At 45.2% G+C, this 20,910-nt stretch overlaps 1 protein-coding gene across 1 annotated transcript in view; it reads left to right on the forward strand.

The window, feature by feature from the left end:
* Nucleotides 1–2,593: 2,593 nt before the first annotated feature.
* The window catches only part of CTSD (cathepsin D), a 40,632-nt gene continuing 22,315 nt past the window's right edge, over nt 2,594–20,910 (forward strand). Inside the window, exons 1-3 of the mRNA XM_068261327.1 lie at nt 2,594–2,766; nt 15,063–15,213; nt 20,371–20,494. Of these exons, the coding sequence (XP_068117428.1) occupies nt 2,681–2,766; nt 15,063–15,213; nt 20,371–20,494 (361 nt within the window). The 5' untranslated portion in view covers nt 2,594–2,680. The remainder of the gene's footprint in view (nt 2,767–15,062; nt 15,214–20,370; nt 20,495–20,910) is intronic.

Consider the following 20,910-nt stretch of genomic DNA (forward strand, 5'->3'; position numbering starts at 1 on the left):
CCCTGATGATCATCAGGGGCACCTGGTAAGTTATTTTGTAACAAAACTAGTAGGGTGGACCCCAGATGTGGCAGAACATGAGTACTAGTGAAGCGAGCTGTGTTAGGAAGTAATGAGATGAATGCTGTGCAAGTGGCAGATGCCCATACACTGCCAGGACACCTGAATGGGGAGTCCGTACATAAAACTCTATGCTGTTTAACTAGTCATTTTATGTGAGTGCAATACCCTTTTATACTAATAAATAGTTTTACAGTATTATGCTATGAGAGTTTTTTTATTTGAGGTTATCACATTGACCATGAATGGGATATTGAAGGTGGAATAGGAAGTAGATTGTATTTGATCGTGGAGGTCAGGGGTGACCCTGGTGGTCATTGCATCTGGTGAGTCTATTCTGATTGGGTGTGGTGGAAGTGTACTATGATATGCAAGAAGAGAGACCTTGAAACATTTGCAGAGGAAGAAAAGGAGTTCATGTTATGGAATTTGTGGGACTTAAATGTCTCATCATGTCACCTTGTGTATCCTAAAGGATACCAGAGCTGAAAAGATGAGGAGAAACAGGAGTCTGAGAATGTCACGATTATGTCATAAGCATAGCGCTCCCAGCCGCAGTCACGTACTGTAGGACACACGCAGCCGGGCCAGCGCCTGTGCACTGATGCCTGACTCCGGTGACCTGGAAGAGGCTGCCGGGGGGGGTATTTAGGTACGAAAGGAGGGGAACAGAGGACAGAATACCCCCCCCCCCCCCCCCTCATTTATCCGAATCTTTTCAGCTCTGTTATACTTTAAGGGCTCTTTTACACGAACACCGGACAGCAGCCAGGGGCGTAACAATAGACCCTGAAAGGGATGCGGCTGCAGGGGGGGCCAAAAGCCACAGGGGGCCCCATCCTGATAGACTGACAACTAAGGGCAAGAAGAGAAGAAGCTTTCTACTCTCTGCACAATTGTTTAACGACTGCATCTGCTCAGCCACTGATAAGGAATCATACAAAGTTTGCAGACAAAGATTTGTAGACAGTCCCCATTCAGTGTGCATCAGGCTCTTGTGTACAGTGCCCAGCCCCCTTGGTGGGAGCGGGCCCCATGCAAAGCTTTGCAGGGGGGCCCAGTGATGTCTAGTTACGCCCCTGACAGCAGCGCACTATAGTGCTTGTCTGCCTCTCCCAATTCTGTGCAGGGCACTTGCAGCCAGTTGCAAGCATCCAGCACTTGCAGCAACCACTGCATGGGCATCCGAGCTGGTGGCCTGGATGCTTCATGCAGCCGAACCTCGTGTAAACAGCTGACACATTTGTTGTTACTAACGCGCCCATTTGGTTGCATTATTTTGTAACCGATGGGCGCTTTACCCCAGCAATTAGCAGAGCGCGTTTAATGCACCTTTTAGCCGTTTGTCGAAAAAAATGCCCTAACACAAAATTGAAACCTAACCCTCCCAGCTCTCCACAATTCTAAATCCCTTTTCACCCCCATCAACAGATCTCCTCAGTGCTGAATTTACCATAAGGCACTGTAGGCATCTGCTTACAGGCGCCTGCTGATGAAAAGGCAGCTCTCTCCCCTCTCCTAGTGCCTCCCTCCCTCCTTCCCTATACAGAGTCCCGAGCAGAGTGTACGTAAGAGGTTACTCTCCCAGCTCTCGGCATTCCACTGAAGAGATCTACCTTCAGTCAGGGGCACCTTTAGCTTCTTACTACTCAGGGTACCTCTGGCTACATAATTCTAAGGAACATCTGCATACCTCCCAACTTTTTGAGATGGGAAAGAGGGGCACTTAAGCCACACCCCTGATCACGCCCCCGTCACACCCCTAGAGATGCATAGCATCAAGATTTCATAAGAAATATATATTGTTTTATAATTCAAACCACACTGGTCCTTTCTATCCTGGTTCATTTTCCTTCATAGTAACATTTTAAAATTAGTAATATATCAATTTAAAGGATGGGAATAAAGTTTAGAGTCAATCAAACACATTTTTTAGTGGAGAAATATATATATTTACATACAAAAAAGGACAAAGTCCTGAAAGAGGGACAAATGAGGAGGAAAGAGGGACATAGGGACAAGGCTCCCAAAGAGGGACTGGCCCTCTGAAAGAGGGACAGTTGGGAGCTATGCACTAGCTACCTATGATGGGCAGGGGAAGTAAGGGAAAAGTGACAGCTGGGCCAGATGCACACTTGCATTGCAGTTTGGCGGGGGTTTGTAGATTTATGGAGGATGAAGTCTAGGATTTCAGAACATCTGTGCCTATAGGTTCCAGCGATGTAGATCCGGGCCTAGATCTCTTTCCTAGCCCTAACTCAAGCCAAACATAAATCTATTTATTGATGGCTACACCAACACTTCTAGCTATATCCCCTTATTTTTGTCTAACCCTAACTTGCTACCTAACTATCCCTAATCCCCTCACCAAGTTGAGGTCCCCTGAAATTGGTAAGCACTGTCAGTTTCATGAAGAAAAAAAAAAAGTTTCTTTCAAAACACCACTAGGAGGCGCGCCAGTGTCTGAAAAGAATGACTACCGTAGCAATGTGCGTGTGCTGCTCTCTCCTCCCTCTAGTCATATGAGAGTCAGCTGACACATCACGTGAGTTCAGGGGACGCTGTGTGACTATAGCTGTCTGCGCAGTGACTAGTGACACATTGCAGTGTGGCATACAGAATGGCTGGGGCAACCATGGAGGCTCTTCTGGCTGTGACTCTGCTGCTACTGAGTGCTGTGCTACAGCCGGGCACTGCGCTCATCAGGTGAGAGGTGCCCATGTGTGTGTGCCTATAGCTGTGTATGTTTATCAATGTGTCTCTATATCTGTGTGTGTTTATTTATCAATGTGTGTGTCACTGTCTTTATATCTATGTGTGTCTCTATAGCTGTGTGTGTTTATTTATCAATGTGTGTGTTTATTGCTACAGCAAATCCATACTGTATGGATATGCTGGCTGTCACTCTTCCAAGTGTGACTATGACACAGTACTTAACATTGGAAAACTCCTAATAAATGCTATGTAGGTACAGAAAATATATGATGCCTCTGAAAATGTGCAGGTGTTGTGAAAATGATTGCCTCTTTTGTCAGGAGTTGCGTCCTTTCATCTTTCCTCTGCCTAAAAAGGGCTCTTTTCCACTATGAAATGTAATCGCAATCGCGTTTCAATTTCCACCATGCGATTGCGATTGAGCTACTATACTCAGTATAGTAGAACGCAATTGCATCCAAAACGCGGCAGGATGATGATTGCATTTTGACCAAAATTGCATCGCAATCGGATCGCACTAATGGAAATTGCTGCTGCAGTTTCCATTCGTTTAATGTACCTTGCGATTTGTGATCAGAATCAAATCGCAGGGTAGTGGAAAAAGGCCCTAAAGGTGCCCATTAACGGTACAATTTTTCCTTCAGATTCAATCTTTCAATGCACGTTTTATGATTGAATTGTATAGAAAACTTCACAGTTTGTGTAACTACCCTCCTCCCATCCTCTGCATTAGTCTAACTTACCCTTTCCTGTACCTAAAAGTACCCTCTCCCCATCCTCTGCCTAACACGACCCTTTTCTGTGCCTGACACTACCTTGTTCCTCTCCGATGCCTAGAACTAGAGTACATTTGAATTTGGCGCCGGTAGACTTGGGCGCAGGATCCAGCTGTTATATGGCTGGTCCTGCTTCTGCACAAGTCCGGGCCGAACTAATTACTATTCCCTCTCCAGGCCGCCATGGATAGTGGGGGAATGAAATAATTCGGCTTCCAGCGGTTGCTGGAAGCCGAATTATTATGATTTTTAAGCAACCTCGGCTCAGTCTTCTGACGTTACTCACTGAGCGCCGCTATAGACTGAATCCCTTTATAGTCTATAGCAGCGCTGGCTGCGCCCAAATCTAGCAGCACTGAAGAGCACTGCTCCGTAGAAAAACCCTCCACCTGTCCTCTGCGTAACTGAAGTGAGAGGATTGTCCAGCACTGCAGCTGCTTGCTTAGGCTCTTTCACACCAGAGCCTGTTTGCTGCAGTTTAACGCAAAGTCAAAACTTTGCGTTAACCAAGGTAAAATGAAAGTCCATAGACTTTTATTTTACCCTTCACACCCAATGCTGCATTTCAATGCATTGCGGTTCGACACATCTGGGAGCTTTTAACCGCCGGGAGCCGACGTTTTACCCAGGGCCGGATTTACCATAAGGCACTGTAGGCACGTGCCTACAGGCGCCTGATGATGGAAGGGCGGCTCATTCCCCTCCCCAAGTCCCTCCCTCCATTCTTCCCTATGCAGAGTCCCGATGAGAGTGTAAATGAGGGGTTACTCACCCTGCTCTCTGTATTCCACCGACAAGATCTCCCTTCAGTCAGGAGCATCTCTAGCTACTTAATACTGAGGTTCTGCTGGGTACCTAATATTGAGGGTACTTCTGTCTATCTAATACTAAGGGACACCTGTAGCTACCTGTGATGGGAAGGGAAGTAAGGGAGATGTGACAGCTGGGCCAGCCAGCACACCTGCAGTGCGGTGTGGCAGGTTTGTAGGTTCATGCACTGTGAAGTCTAAAGCACCAGGACATCTGTGCCTATAGGCTCCTGTGAAGTAAATCCGGGCCTGGTTTTACCGTCAGGTTGAATTCTTTCCTACCGCCGCTGAATTGTGTCGCACCGCTACATCTTGACGACACGCTGCAGGGCATATAACGCGTGCAGGAGAACGGCTCCTGCATGCATCCTAGTTGTAAAAGAGCCCTTACAAAAACTTTATTGTGGCTAAAAATGCATCAGTGAAAGGGTTACGTATAACCCCCTCCCCCCCCCCCCCCCCCCCCCCGAAAAAAAACAAAACACAGTTTAACTTACCTGGGGCTTCTTGCAGTCATCCTGTGCCTGCGCCATTCTTCTGTGTCCCTCAAGCCAGCAGCGGCAACCCCCTGAAAGCTGGATGGTGGTGGCCAGTCGGAGGCTACTGGATTGTGGTCCCGTTGCCGAAAGTGTTCTGCGCAAGTGCAGTATCAATTTTTCTGTACGGTGCATGCACAGAATGCTGCCATGCAAGAGTACATGATGAGAAGTGTTTTAGAAGGATGGCACAGGATTACTGCGGGGGCTGCAAGAAGCCCAAGGTTAGTTGGACTTTTTTTGTTTTTGTTTTACTTTTGATTTTAACACATTCCCGATGTCGGTGGTATGGCTGAGGGGCAACGTAGGATCACAGCCTGCCTGCCTACGTGACAGCGCGTCACCTCCCAATTTGGGTCTTAATAACTTTGGTCACTCTCATGCCTTCAGCGATGCCCGCCCTGCTGTCCTGATGGCATTGTGCCTCCCAGTTGTCTGCGTCCCACTTAGCAACCAAGAAGCCCTTGTTGCATGTGTTCCACCCATAACTTTAATCAAAAATACATAAAGGGGATAAAAACATTAAGATATACTGTACAGCGTGGTTAGGAGGCATTTGCTGCATCTGAAATGGTTATTAGGGCCCATTCAAGCGCTGGTGCAATATTAACCCTATGGCAGTGATCTCAGTGCCGCAGTTGCAGCCGTTCGCAGGTGATTCATAATTATTTGCAATCGCTAAATGCGTTACCTGCAGCATTTTGCCGCAATTTCTTTTTTTGCATTTAATCGCGGAAAAATCACCTATGCAAAACGCTAAGTGCTAATATTTGGCGATTACAAGTGTGACCGGCCCTAACAGTATACTGCTCAGTAATACAATGCTAAATGAATGCAACTAACATACATCTGACTGAATCCACCCCCAACATTCCCATAGAAAACAATGACATTTGTTTGAGAGTTAATTAAAGCCATTGTAATGTGGATGGATCTCTCACAATGTAATGTCCACAGCCCATCTACGGTCATGGCCAAAATTGTTGGCACCTCCAAAATGTTTTCCAGAAAATCTAATATTTTCAGACCATAAGTCACACTTTTTCTTCCTCAAAGAGGGTGGAAAAGTCTTATGGTCCGAAAGTTTAAAATAAAAATAATAATGCAGAGGTACGTAGGGAGCGATCCTCACCTAGCCAGCGCCGTGCTCCTCTCTCTGTCCAGCTTGTCCAGGTGCTCCTCTTGTCCACTGGCATCTTCTTAGGCGTCCCTCTTCTCCTGCGTGGGTTCCATCTCCTGGTGTAGCTTCACAAGCAAGAATGAGTTTTAGAATGAGTTTCTAATCATTGTTTTCATTATTGGGGGAAAATTGAGCACACGTGGTTTATTGGTCAGATTTTTAAAATGTTAAAATCCATCAGGAAAACCGATTGTAAATCTTGAGTTGAAAAGAAATGTAAGCAATTGTATAGTGTGTGTGCTTACCGTAAGGTTCCATGAAACCATCCTCAGAACTGCCTGACAGTAGCTACCACCACATCTATGTACAATAGAATCGGACTGGGTGGGGGTTCTATTGTTTCTTTGGGCAGCAGTGGTAGGGTGTAGCTTTTTTTTACACTTGGCTTATAACCACTAATATTCACAGGAAACGGCACAATGGTGATATGAGGGCAGTTCATTTGTACCCTTTTTACCACCCTCCCTACCCCTGTACTTAGGTGTGTGTAAGTACCGCCATGGTTTTTGACAGCCTGGCGGAGGTGGGGTAGTGAGGTGGCTGTAGTCATTTGACAAGGAGCAGATGGACTAGTTTATCAATGTGATGGTTATTGTAATTAATCAGCAGCTCCTGAATTTGATTAGTTCTGTACAAAATACTGGGTGAGCACCTTCCATTTTTGCTGCCCATAGAACCCAAAAAAATACTGTTTACTCAAATAAAAGCTTGTACTTGGTAAGCACAATAAATACTTTATTTTGACCCAAAGAGAACAGTAGGGCAAGTTGTCAGTCACTAGTAGGGATGGTCACTGAAATGCAAATATTCAGAGTTGGTGGAAGTTTATGTACATTTTGTATGCAGCTTGAAAATTGAACAATGGAAATTTTCAAGCTGTCAAAATTTGCATAAGCCTGCATCAAATCAGAACTATTTGCATTTGATTGACCATCCCTACCCTTTTCCCCTGAAATTAGGACATCCCCTGAAAGTAAGCCCTAGCATGAATGTCGAGTATGCTAAAAATATAAGCCCTACTCTGAAAGTAAGCCTAGCGGCAATAAGGGGGGAAAGTACGGCAACTTGTGTTTCTACTGCAGCCGATGGTCTCACGGGCAGGACCAAGGCTCCATCATTTGGCCAATCACTGTACTCACTGCTACTCAGCGAGTGCAGTGATCGGCCCTATAACAGAGCCATAGTCTCACCTACAAGATCATCGGCTCCGGTAGAAACACAAGTTGCCGTACTTCTTCCTCATAGGCTGAAGAGTGGGGACACAGCAGCATGGAGCTGGGGGAAGAGGAGGATTAAGAGACAGCGCAGGTCACGGGACAGTGCGACATTGGAGCTAGGGGTAAGAGGAGGATGCAGGGGGCCATCGGAGGACACGTAACACCAGGAGGACATAGGGGTACATGGGACACCAGGAGGGCAATAAAGGTACAGGGGGACATGGGCACACGAGGTGTATCCAGCAGAGGAAGAGGCAGCACAGTGGGGAAGGCAGGAGGACACACAGCGCTGGAACTTGTGTGTACATAGAAATATAAGACATCCACTGAAAATAAGCCATAACACAGCATTTGAAGCAAAAATTGATGTAAGACACTCTTATTTTCAGGGAAACACGGTAGTCACCAGGTCCAGAGAGTTTGCGGTTTTATTGTAAAGCTACATACGCTTACTAGATTAGTCAGTCTTTTGTAATAGTATCAGGTGACAGCCTAGCATGAATACAGTTTTTTTTCCCACCCCACCAAGTTAATTGATATTCCGGAAATCATTTAAGTAGTTTATCTTCCTATAATAGAAGAGAACAGGCTGCCCGGCAGGTCATTTCTCAGGTGACTGTTTCCTAGAGTTTGTATGTAGCTTTAGCAATTTTACAGCACTGGTACATTGTTCTGCAGGTTCAAATGGAGTATACAGTTATCATGCTCCTTACCCAGAATTTTTATGAAACACAACACAACTAACAATTGACGTAAATAATGGTATAAGCATGAGCGTCTTCTCTTGAAGGAGACAAGCAGGTCAGACATCAAAAACCAGAACTGGTTTAGACACGTTGTCTGCAGAGGAATCCTTCCATTCTGAAAGCTGAGCTTGTCTCTTACAAGTGAAGAATAGTTTAATGTGTGTGCTTGGATATTTGTGTGTGGGTATGTGTATTTGCATGGATATTAGTGCGCTGCTTAATAACATGTTGAGAGCAGAATATATTGTTTTCTTTTGCAGTAGATTGGGTAAAACTACATACAGACTCTATATAACTCACTGGAAACAAACATCCATCATTATTCCAGGAACAGCTGCTGTGCTGACAGTTGTTCTATGGAGAGTGGAGGGGGGAATATGAGCAGAGGGTGCACCACTGAGGGAACTACCATAGTGTTTGGTCAAGCTTTATCCAGCGTAGGGGACAGCTGAAGAGGAGGCCAATGACATTGAGGGGGCACCTGTGTTCATGGTAGGCTTTTACCTGAGACTCATGAACAATTGTCCTGGGTGACACAAATTTAGCATATGTGTGTGTAGCTTTACATCACAAGAGCAAAGTCTCTCCATCAGGCGACAGGCACCATTCTTCTCTTATCTTTATTGAAGTGTAAAAATAAATACGTGAAAATAATTTCTTGTACTTAGCAGAGGTGTGCTTAAAGCTCATCGTACAGTTGCTCCAGAATGGGGTTAGCCTGTTCAAATTTGTGCTTCAGTGCTTGCTAGTTACACTTTCTGTAAAATCAAAAATGTGAATGAAGTTATGGGCTGGGACCCACTACGGGCACTTTGCAGAAGCGCAATGCACCCACGATTTACGGTACATAATCACCAAAGTGTTGCAATTTCCTGAAGTGAACGTGATTCGGCTACTGTAGCCACTGATGCATTTGCTCCGGGATCGCTACCAAACTGCTGCAAGCAGCGTTTTGCAGTACAGGTAGACCCCGGCTTACGAACACCCGACTTCTGAACGACCCGCCGATACGAACGGCATGGATTCAGTGTTTCCATGGGAACAAGCCAAAAAAAAGTTTTTAAATTGGACTTGTAGTTTTTGAGAAAATCGATTTTTTTAAAAAAGTCAAAAAATGGCTTTTAAACTTGTATAAGCAGGTACAGAGGGGGACACTAGAGGCACAGGGGGGCATAGAGGAGGTACAGGGGACAGAGATGGCACATTGTTCCGACTTAAGAACGGATTCAGGTTAATAACGAACCTACAGTCCCTATCTCGTTTGTTAACCGGGGACTACCTGTACTGGCTTCTGGGGTCACCCCTGTCGATATCCTTCTGTGTTGCTGCAGCCTAATTGGTGGCTTCCAAGCTGGGGGTGGGCCACGGCAACGTAGTCGGTAGTTTCCGATTTATCATTCTCTTAACCACTTCCCTTCCTCTGGGACAAGTATCTACGTACCTGCAAAACATCACTTTACCTCGCAGGGATGTAGATACTCGTGTCTTGCCGCCGCACACTCCCGCTCATTCTCGCCGACGATCGTTAGAGGGGAAATTAATGAATGGGAACCAGGGGCGTTCCTAGGGTTCTTGGAGAATGGGGGCACCTGTGGGCAGTAGGCGGGGGTAAATGCGGCAAAAAAATTGGGCGTGGCCATGGGTGGGCCCAAATGTACATGAACTTAGCAGCGATGTAAGCTACAGATAACGGGCCTGCCCATCAAAATATTGGATGGAGCCCCTTGTCCTTTATTTATATAATTTACAATCAGTATAGGCATAGATCAAAGATGTATACGCACATACAATTTTGATTGGACAATCACTGGACCAGAATGTGGGTGTGGTCGCGAGTGGAGACAAATTTACATGAACCTAGCAATGGTGGGACATTGGTGAGGGCGAACCTTTTGGAGGCCGAGTGCCCAAACTGCAACCCAAAAGTCACTTATCTATCGCAAAGTGGCAACAGCAATTTAAACTAAATACTGTACAAACGTTTTAACTCATACATGAACATTATGGAAAAGCCAAGTTGAAAATAAACTCTGAAGATAAACAATTTCATCCATCCTACTCCTTTTTTAGAACCTCCTAGTTATATTTTCTGTTTTAAGAAGCTAAAAAAGTAGGTTTAATGCTATTGTCTCATATGATGATGATGATTCAGCTTTTCCCATAGTCTCCCAGTTAGCAATCATGTGACCCCCAACAAGACAAATTCAGCAATCGTGAGGCCCCTATCAAGACAAATTCAGCAATCATGAGGCCCCCAACAAATCATGAGGCGCCCAACAAGACAAATTCAGCAGTCATGAGGCACATAAATAGGCAGAATGCCCCCTTAATATGGTAGACACCTCTCACCTGGCTTCTGAATTCTCCTCTACTGGCTGCTGTGCCTGGCAATACTGTTTTTGGCTGGATTGGGGATGATGTGTGGGCTGAAAGGCCTGGCAGTGGTGCTGTGGCCGGGCTGGCGGTGATGCTGTGGCTGGGTTGGCTGGCAGTGATGCTGTGGCTGGGTTGGCTGGCAGTGATGCTGTGGCTGGGTTAGCTGGCGGTGATGCTGTGACCTGGCTTGTGGTAATGCTGGGCTGTGCTTGGCTGGTTGAAGTAAATGCTGGCCTGACTGGTGGTGATGCTGTGGCCTTTTTGACAGTGATTCTGGGCTGGTTGGCTGGTGGTGATGCTGGGCTGGCTGGCCTGGATAGTTTAGGTAGTGACATGTGCCCCCTAGTTACGGTAGCGCCAGGAGTCCCCCAGTTCAGGCAGTGACAGGAGCACCCCAATTCAGGCAGTGACAGGAGCACCCCAGCTCATTTAGTGACAGGGACCCCCCAGTGTTTGTAGTGACAGGTGCCACCCAGTTCAGGTAGTGACAGGGACCCCCCAGTGTATGTAGTGACAGGAGTCTCCAGTTTAGGTAGTGAGTGACAGGGACCCCCAGGTTAGGTAGTGAGTGACAGGGACCCTCCAGTTTAAGTAGTGAGTGACAGGCACCCTCCAGTTTAGGTAGTGAGTGACAGGCGCCCCCAAGGTTACGTAGTGAGTGACAGGCACCCCCCCAGATTAGGTAGTGAGTGACAGGCGCCCCCCAGGTTAGGTAGTGAAAGGTGCCCCTAGTTAAGGTAGCGCCAGGAGTCCCCCAGGTTAGGTAGTGAGTGACAGGGACCCCAGGTTAGGTAGTGAGTGACAGGCACCCCCCATGTTAGGTAGGGAGTGACAGGCGCCCCCCAGGTTAGGTAGTGAGTGACAGGCGCCCCCCAGGTTACGTAGTGAAAGGTGCCCCTAGTTAAGGTAGCGGCAGGAGTCCCCCAGTTTAGGTAGTGAGTGACAGGGACCCGCAGGTTAGGTAGTGAGTGACAGGCGCCCCCAGGTTAGGTAGTGAGTGACAGGCGCCCCCAGGTTAGGTAGTGAGTGACAGGCGCCCTCAGGTTAGGTAGTGAGTGACAGGGACCCGCAGGTTAGGTAGTGAGTGACAGGCGCCCCCAGGTTAGGTAGTGAGTGACAGGCGCCCCCAGGTTAGGTAGTGAGTGACAGGCGCCCTCAGGTTAGGTAGTGAGTGACAGGCGCCCCCCCAGGTTAGGTAGTGAGTGACAGGGACCCCCAAGTTAGGTAGACAGGCGCCCCCCAGGATAGGTAGTGAGTGACAGGCGCCCCCCCAGGTTAGGTAGTGGCAGGGACCCCCAGTTAGGTAGTGACTTACCTTGACAGCCAGCGTCAGACCCAGCCAGGGACGTAACTAGGAATCGCCGTGCCCCCTGCAGAAATTCTGAGCGGGCCCGTTCAGGGCCATTTTGGGGGGCTGGAGGGGTCGCAGCATGAGGGGAGAGCTTGGTAGCACGTTGGTGGGGAGGGGGGCTCTCCTCTCTGCGCATCCCTCCAGCATTGAATAGTGGGTATACAGGCGGCGGGGCAGCGGCAGATACATACCTTCCTTGCGTTCCACGGATGTTCTTCTCTTTAGCTTTAGCTGTGTATAAACAGGAAGTCGGGTCAGACACTAGAGGGAGAAACAGCCATGCTGGAACGCAAGGAAGGTATGTATCTGCCGCTGCCCCGCCGCCTGCATACCAACTATTCAATGCTACAGGTGAGAGCCCGAGGTGAGAAGGGGGGGACTGTCCCTCCTCCCCACCGACGTGCCACCAAGCTCTCCCCTCATGCTGCGGCCCCTCCAGATCCTAGCGGCGGGGCACCCCTAGAAATTGGGGGCACCCCAGGACATGTTGGGGCACGGGCCCCCCTAAAATAAGGCTAGCGACGCCCATGATGGGAACTCAGTTCCCATTCCTTAATCTAAGTCCCCGTGTCAGTGATCGCCAGGGACAATGAGATGCCGCGACCATTTGTAACTTCCGAAGTGACACAGCCATGCATTACTTCCTATTCACATACTTCTAGTACGCAAATAGAAAACCATGCACGAGGACATCTTGTGGCCAAATGGTAAAACTACACCTACATACATTTATTTTAATAAAAAGACCCACACTTACATTTAAAATGAACTCCTTCCGGCCCACACTCTCCCATAGTACCCAAATACATATAGTTACCTTAGGGACTTGACTTTTTTTTTAATATGTATGTGAAGAGGGTATATTACTGGTATTTTTTTTTTTCTTTTTTTTTTGAATGATGGGCTTATTCGTGATGGACCAAAACTGAAATAATGCACCTTTATTTCCAAATAAAATATTGGCGCCATACATTGTACTAAGGAAATATTTTAAATGTTGTAATAGCCGGGACAAATGGGCAAATAAAATGTTTGGATTTTATCCACAGTAGAAAGCTTTATTTTAAAACTATAATGGACCGAAATTGATGTTTTTTTTTTTAATAATTTTTTTTTTTTTTACTTATTGTTCCCATTAAAATGCAGTTAGAATAAAATAATTCTTAGCAAAATGTACCAAAGAGAGCCTAATTGGTGGTGAAAAAAACAAGATATAGATTGTTTCGATGTGATAAGTAATAATAAAGTTTTTTATATGTGAATGAATGGAAGGAGCGCTGAAAGGTGAAAATTGCTCTGGTTTTCAAGGGAAAAACCCTTGGAGGTGAGGTGGTTAATCCTTGTCACAGTCAATTCATTATAACTCGTTATAAGTTGAAGTATGCCTCAATTTGAACATAAGTACCTCCTGGGATATGGGTACCATGGCCTGGGAGCCCAGGTGCTGTAATACACAGGGCCTTGAACAAGTATTAAGGTCATTTGACATTTGTATTAGTATAATGTTAAGGTCTTAAAAGGATACTTAAGTCAAGGGGGAAAAATGAGTTTAACTCACCTGGGGCTTTCCTCAGCCCCCTGCAGCCGATCGGTGCCCTCACAGCCCCGCTCTGATGCTCCTGGACCCGCTGGCGGTGACTTCCGGTTTCGCCGTCCCCGGCCGACAGGCATGGGAACGCGAGTGATTCTCCGCGTTCCCAGCCATAATATCGCCCCCTATGCTGCTATTGCGGCCAGCGGCCTCCTGGCCGCAATAGCAGCATAGGGAGCGATATACAGGCTGGGAACGCGAAGAATCACACGCGTTCCCATGCCTGTCGGCCGGTGACGGCCAAACCGGAAGTGCTCGCCGGCGCGTCCTGGGACATCAGAGCGGAGCTGCGAGGGCACCGATCGGCTGCTGGGGGCTGAGGGAAGCCCCAGGTGAGTAAATCTCATTTTTTACATTTGACTTAAGGTTCACTTTAAGGCCTCTTGCACACTGCAAGTGATTCCGATTCAGATTCCGCTTTTTAATCAGTTTTTACATCCGATTCAGATTCCGATTTTCAGTTTGCTCCCTGCACACTGCAAATCGCAATCTGAATCGGATGTAAAAACTGATTAAAAATCGGAATCGGAATCACTTGCCGTGTGCAAGAGGCCTAAAATTGAAATTATTTAATTGGGAATTTTTTTTTATTTGCATGGACGTTCAAAGAAAAACTTATGGTAAAATAATGATATAAAAACAAATGGTGGACAATTTTGTTGATTTCGCAGTGCTGAACTAGTGCTTGTGGAACATGTGATTGCAGCCACAGGGCTTTCAAGGCAAATGTCTAGCAAACTAGACCTTCACATGTTTCCTAGTCTTCTTTGGAGAATTGATGTGTTGTTTATTAGGGAGGATTTGGGTGGGAGCCATTTTTAAATCCTAATTATCAAGTATTTTCACAAATTCTCATTCGCATTCAGTTTTGAGCTCTGACTTTATATAAAAAAGGTATTATTTTTTACAAAACATTGTTTTTTCTCCCTATATAATTTGTTTGGCTAACACGGTACAGAAACTTTTGCTACTATCATCATGCGAGCTCTGACTTAGACATTCAGGTTCTTGGTGTTACACTTTTTGGTGTTCATGGCCATTTTCACCTCATGGAACGTCATGACTTCTTCTCTACTCTGATTCTTAATAAAGGGAATCATAAGGAATAGAGTGAATAGTGGAGAGATAGTTTTCCAAGACGGTTTACATCACACTCTGGAATAGATTCATGCCCTGTAGTTATTCAGATGGTTAAAGCCCATTTCACACTGATGACACAGAAGATAAACTGCCTGCTTTTCCAGTGTTTTTTTTCTTTTTGCCAAGGAAAAGTTGCAAACAAAGGAATGGCCATGAAGATCAGGGATACTAGACACAGGCTGTCATTATGTTTGGTATTATGGCAGCAGTGGTAGAAAACAATCAGATGCAGTGTCTCAGGGGCATTGAATGCCTCCTAAACATACTTTATTCACAATTTATCCAGCATTCTGAAATGTGGCATCTTTTCATACACTGGATCAGTGCGAGTGGTTTGCAGTGACATGTATGACAAGGTAACCTGAACATCTGGCCCTCATGATCATTAAAACTGGAGAGAAGGTGAAGGAAGCTGGAATGCTGCATTCATTATTTTTTTTGTTTTGTTTTTTAAAGAAATTGGTATTTGGCTGAACAATCATGTTGACTCCTTGTACAGTATTTGCTAATTGTCAGTGTATCTTTTTTTGGTTACCTGTTTGTTTTTTATCTTGTCTCTGTTCAGAGTTCCGTTGAAGAAAATGCCTACGATCCGCCACACTATGGCAGAGTGCTCAAAAGACCTCATAGACTTGATTGGAACAAATGAGAAATACTATCCTGGGTTCCCCAACAGCAATGAGCCCACACCAGAGACTCTGCTAAACTATCTGGATGTAAGTATGATGCCTCTGCATGAAATGGAACCTTCCTGAAAAATCTATAAACTTTTATTTAGCAATTTCCATCAGTTCCCTTACTGGCTCTTCTTGTGAATATGTTGCATATTCAGATCTGGAAAGCTGCATATCTCCAGTGCATGGTGATCTATTAATGTCTTCGTCTTAAAACCCTGAAGCACCATCTCTTAGAATTTTGAACCTTAACGCTGGGAATACACGAGTCAACCCGGCGGCTCGATTAGCCGCCGGAACGACTCCCGCCGCGTCCCCGTGGCCGCCCGGATCGATTCCTGCTCGACCCTGCGGGCACTTCCTTATCAGCTGTTCGTTTTCTTTTATTGTCCGCCCGTGGGGATCGAGCGCGGAATCGTCGGAAATTATCAATCGAGCCATCAACGGCTCGATTGATAAGGAAGAAACGCGCCGTCTATTCCCAGCCAATCACATTAGCAACTTTAATAGAGTTATCTCGGTTGGGAAAATTGCACTGCTTTTGTCCTCAGTCAGCAGAACTCGTTGTGCTGTAAATTCTGTAAATGATTTGATTTCTCTCTACTAGCATAAAATATAGATACCGGAAGCAGAAGTCCTTTGTTATTGTTTCACACTGCCCTCTAGTGACAAGTGGCCATAAATACACATTACAGCAGTACTAATTAGAAGCAGGGAAATGTAACAAATACGAAATTAAAAAAATGTGCTAAAGTAAATTGGCCTGGAGCACTTGCAAGCCTCTAAATAAATCGGCTGCTAAAGGGTTAAAAAATCTTCTATTTTATTTTCCTGTTTCTCACCTCAATAAGTCTAGGCACAAAACGTTTTTGTATTTCTGCGTACAAAGGTTGCGTTACTGTGTATGTTAAAAGGTTGTTCCAAAGAACCATTTTATGGAACCATCACTGTGTTGTGATTTATTGTTCTGTTACGTGGAACTTCTCGGCTTTTCTTTTGTGATTATTGTTCTTTTACGCAGTACTTCTCTTGTATTTTTCTGTGATTATTGTTCTGTTATGCAGTACTTCTCTTGTATTTTTCTGTGATTATTGTTCTGTTATGCAGTACTTCTCTTGTATTTCTTTTTGTGATTATTGTTCTTTTATGCAGTACTTCTCTTGTATTTTCTTTTGTGGTTATTGTTCTGTTATGTGGAACTTCTCTTGTCTTTTCTTTACTACAGTAGAGTCTCGGGACAGACGGGGATTGGCTGATTTCAAATAAGTGTGCTTTCTGGTTGCTTGAGACTCAATGTTAAATATAGGCCTAGCCAGTACAGTGCTATACCCCACTCTATATACATACCATTAACTCTGTATTAAATGCTAAACTACAACCGGGGGGGGAGGGGGGGGGGGGGGTGTTGAATGGAACCCAGTCTTTAAGCAAAGCAGAGCCCACAAACAACCTATGATGGAGGCCTTCACTTCTGTGAGTGCTGCCGGTGGTTTGTTCTGGTTGGTTGAGACTGCTGGTTGGTTGAGGTCCAGATAACCGTGACTCGACAGTATTTAATCTTCTCATTTGTGTCCTACACTTAGGTTTCACAGATTCTTGTCTCATTTCTGGAAAACCCAGAATTTTTATTGGCAATATAATAATCCATTTATGGGGTATGATGTAAGAGCTTAAAGAGGTTCACGTGATCCCCTGTTTACAAAACAGGTTGCTTTGTGCAGTTACTTTACTGCCAGTTGCTGCCTTGTGCTGCGAGTTCCCTGCTGAAGCAACCCTAACCGGGTCTCCCAACCCACAGGGGGACTATGTTGTGACTCTTGCATTGGTACAGGGTAAAGCAGGTCATACCTGCTTCAATTTTTGATCACTGATCATATCTGCCGGAAATCTATAGCGCAACAATCCATATCGATCATAATTTTGATCGATTTGTGGCAAAAATCTATCCAATGGATGGAAAATTTTGGTTGATCAGATGTTGCTGGTGGTGGTAGATTAGGACCATAGCGTTGCACTGTATCAGACAGCTAGTGAAAATCTGTATTCCGTGTATGGGGGGGATTTCATCACTCATTGATTAGATTCAGATCAGAGAGGGTGGCAATCTAGGCATGTATGGCCGACTTTAGAAAGGTTACTGAAAGGCAAATAATTCTGAGTTAATGCAGAATTTATGCAAGTTTACAAAGTAACTTGAATCCCACCAGAGCATCATTCAACTGGTCCATTTTTAAGCTCTATAAAACATGCGCATAATGCCTATTACTTTCTATCACTGCAAACCTCTGTGCATTTATCATGTCATTTATATCATAATATGTGAAAGAGGCACTGTAGCAACATATAGTATAATGCAGTACATTTTACAAGATACTCACTTTTACGGTCATTTACCTGGTTTTAGCATGAGAAACACCTCCAATATCTATCGCTTTCTTCAGATGCTATATTTATGGTCAGTGATTCAGGAAGTATTGGCGATAGAAGGGTCAGCAGGGCTTCCAGGCAAGTAATACTTTTCAAAAGGGAATAAAGATGGAAGCCTCCTCACAACTTTTGACACAGGATTTCCTTTAATGGGAATTTTCAGCTCTAAACATTTCCGGGGTCAGCGCAGTGTCTGAGCCTGGGACAGAAGTTCAGTTTCTAGGAGTAACCCTGGAGGCTCACATTGAGGTGGCCAAACTCTGCCTGACACTATGTACATACGGAAACCCTTTTATAGTGCTGGAAAGAACCATACATAGACAGTGCTTGGAATGTGCAGAATGCTGGAATAAGTATAGCGCAGAAGAGCTTTACTTTGCTGGTACTCACAGGAGTTTGCTTAAAGTGCACTACACTAATATTGTACTTTATACATAAATCCAACACCAGCCTGATCCGTGTAATATTGGCAACTAGTGTATAGCTTCATTACTTCCCTTCTCAGTCCTTTAAATATGTTTATCTATGGAAGCTTTATTACTCAGCTGACTATAGAGCAGTAATCTGATGGCTGCACCCATTTAAATTATACCTTGTGTAAAAATGCACTCTTCATGTGACACAGTAATAAACAGATCATGAGCAAAACAGAGGTTAAGTTATTTTAAAAAAAAAAATGCTTCCTATTGCAATCAAACAGATCGTTTGTATTTTCCCATAGCAACCAGACATTTCAGTTGTTTTTCTGTAGCAACCCAACAGCTTCAATGAATGTGAGTTTTCCATTGCAGCATGAAATATCTTACCCAAATAATTGCTGAAGAGTGCAAATGCTGAAGCAAACCTTTTAGGGCTCGTTTCCACTGTAGCGTAGCGGAATCGCCTGGATTCCAGAAGAAATCGCATGCGGCTGCGTTTCCGCATGCAGATTTACCCGCGATTTCGCATGCGATTTCGCATGGCAAGGAGCCATGCGAATTTAACCATGTCACTGCCTGTGTTAAGTTCCATTGGCTTTCATGCGAAATCGCATGCGAAATCGCGGGGAAATCCGCATGACAAAGCCGCATGCGATTTCCCTATTGAATACATTAGCGGCGATTCGCCCGCATTCCTGCCGCACGCGAATCTGCACGACCCTGTCGTGCAGATTTTCCCCGCACCAAAAAACGCCGCCGCACACGTGGAAACAGCCCCATCCACTAACATTAAGTATGCGAATCCGCATGCAGTGCCCGCATGCGGATTCGCTATAGTGGAAACGAGCCCTAAGTCCATCACAAAAAAAAAAATGCAGCTAGTAGTCTGCTAATTTTGAGCAAAATGTTTTCTGAAAGTGACAATCTTCTGAGCCAGGCATGGACTTGAGTCTGGCCTATCAGAGAGTTTAGCTGCTGCTTAAGGGACATAAAATCAAAAATCAATTCTTTATTTTTATCTGGTAAACAAGTAATAAGGATGCTGATCAGGCAATCCAAAAGTTAAAATCACTATTACTTTTGTTGTTGATAAATTATCATTCCCCAGTTTACATGACTCTTATTTGGTACGCAGAAACCTTGCTACACAAAAGAGAAGTTGCAGGGCATGCTGAGTTGTCTATTTTTGCTTCCCTACTCCCCCCCCCCCCCCCCCCCCAGACGTAACTCCTCCAGGCTTATTGCCCCCACACCGTCCTCCTCCACCTCCTTGTGTCGTCTGCAACTGGCCCCGGAAAATCCTCCAGTCGGAGCCAAAATTTAAGTAAAGCTAAGGTGCAATTCAACAGTTCCTTTTACAAGCTGTATCAGTTTACATTACCAGTCTGCCTTTCTGCTGCTGGCCTGTGTATAGTAATTTTCTATTCTTTTATTTAGAATAGGTGTGCACATAGTGTAATCAGAACATCTGATCTGCTGAGTCATCCAGGGTGACTGCTTTGTAAATGATTACAGTACAGCCTTATATGTTTTAGGATAGCAATAGCTGCCTCCCTATTTCCAATGTCTAAGGTAAGTATGTGTTTCTGAACCAGAGCTTCAGCTCGTGTTCTCTTATGCTGGGTTACACACTATGAGATTTTATGGGTGATTTACTGTCAGATCGATTATTTCCAACATGTCCGATTTGCTTTTCGATCGATTTCCGAGCATTTTCCGATTGATTTCCTATTAAAGTTAACGGAGATCAATTGAAAAATGCTCGGAAATCGATCGGAAAGCAGATCGGACATGTTGGAAATAATCGATCTGACAGTAAATCGACCATAAAATCTCATAGTGTGTACCCAGCATAAGGAGAGGATCCTCCAGTGGCTTCCCATGTTGCCCTCTGGTCCTCCTGCGCTGCCTGAGACCCTCCATCTGATCGGGGCCACATCGCTTTTCTGGCACGAGCGTGGCCATGCCTGCGCTGTAGCACAAGTGGCTCCGGCCTACAGTGCAGACACAGTATGGCTGCACTTGTGCTTGAAGAGGAGGACGGCCCGATCAGATTACTGACAGATAACCTTGTAGGTAACTTTTGAATAGTCCACAAGTGGCAACAGGAAACCGGAGGATGCCGTGGGAAGCCTTATAAAGTTCCATCAAAAGCCAAATGAATAATGTGTTGGAAGAAGGAAAGAAGGGCAGTCATAGTGACTTGTATGTAGAGGGACTGGATGGACCGTCCCCTTCATCCTGCAGTGTGTAGACCTGGTTTAATCATAGTAGCAGGTAGATCTGGTGCTGAGTTTTTACGTACCTAATAAAAATTAGCCTTTAACAATGAATCTATTTTGTCCCCTGACAGGCCCAGTATTATGGAGAAATTGGAATTGGAACACCTCCTCAGACCTTCCTGGTGGTGTTTGACACAGGATCCTCCAATCTCTGGGTGCCCTCAGCCCATTGCTCATTTTTAGATATTGCCTGCTGTAAGTAGCTCATAGCACCTATGTATGTCTGTACATATTCTGTGCGACCTATTTCATCACATTTCTCATTTGTGTTACTCCCTCTGTGTTTTGTTTGCATTCCCCTTTCAAAGTAAAAACGCAAATACTTCTCTTGCCTGTCACTTTGATTGGGAGAGTCTCCATTGGCTTGCCTGATGTCCCTTTGTGACGTGCTAAGGTCAGCTACTGGCACCCAGTGGGACTCGTTTGAATAATAGATCCTTTGTATCTCATCAAAAACCACAACAATGCAAATTGCCAGACTGTCCTGCTGATCCTCTGCCTCTATGCCTGGTACACGCCATACAATTATCCATCAGACCAATGGGTCAAATCGATCATTTCTGACAGGTCCGTTCTGATTTCCTTTTGTTCTTCTAATCTATTTTGTACAG

The sequence above is a fragment of the Hyperolius riggenbachi genome, chromosome 11 (assembly GCF_040937935.1).
Source record: "Hyperolius riggenbachi isolate aHypRig1 chromosome 11, aHypRig1.pri, whole genome shotgun sequence".
NCBI lineage: Eukaryota > Metazoa > Chordata > Amphibia > Anura > Hyperoliidae > Hyperolius > Hyperolius riggenbachi.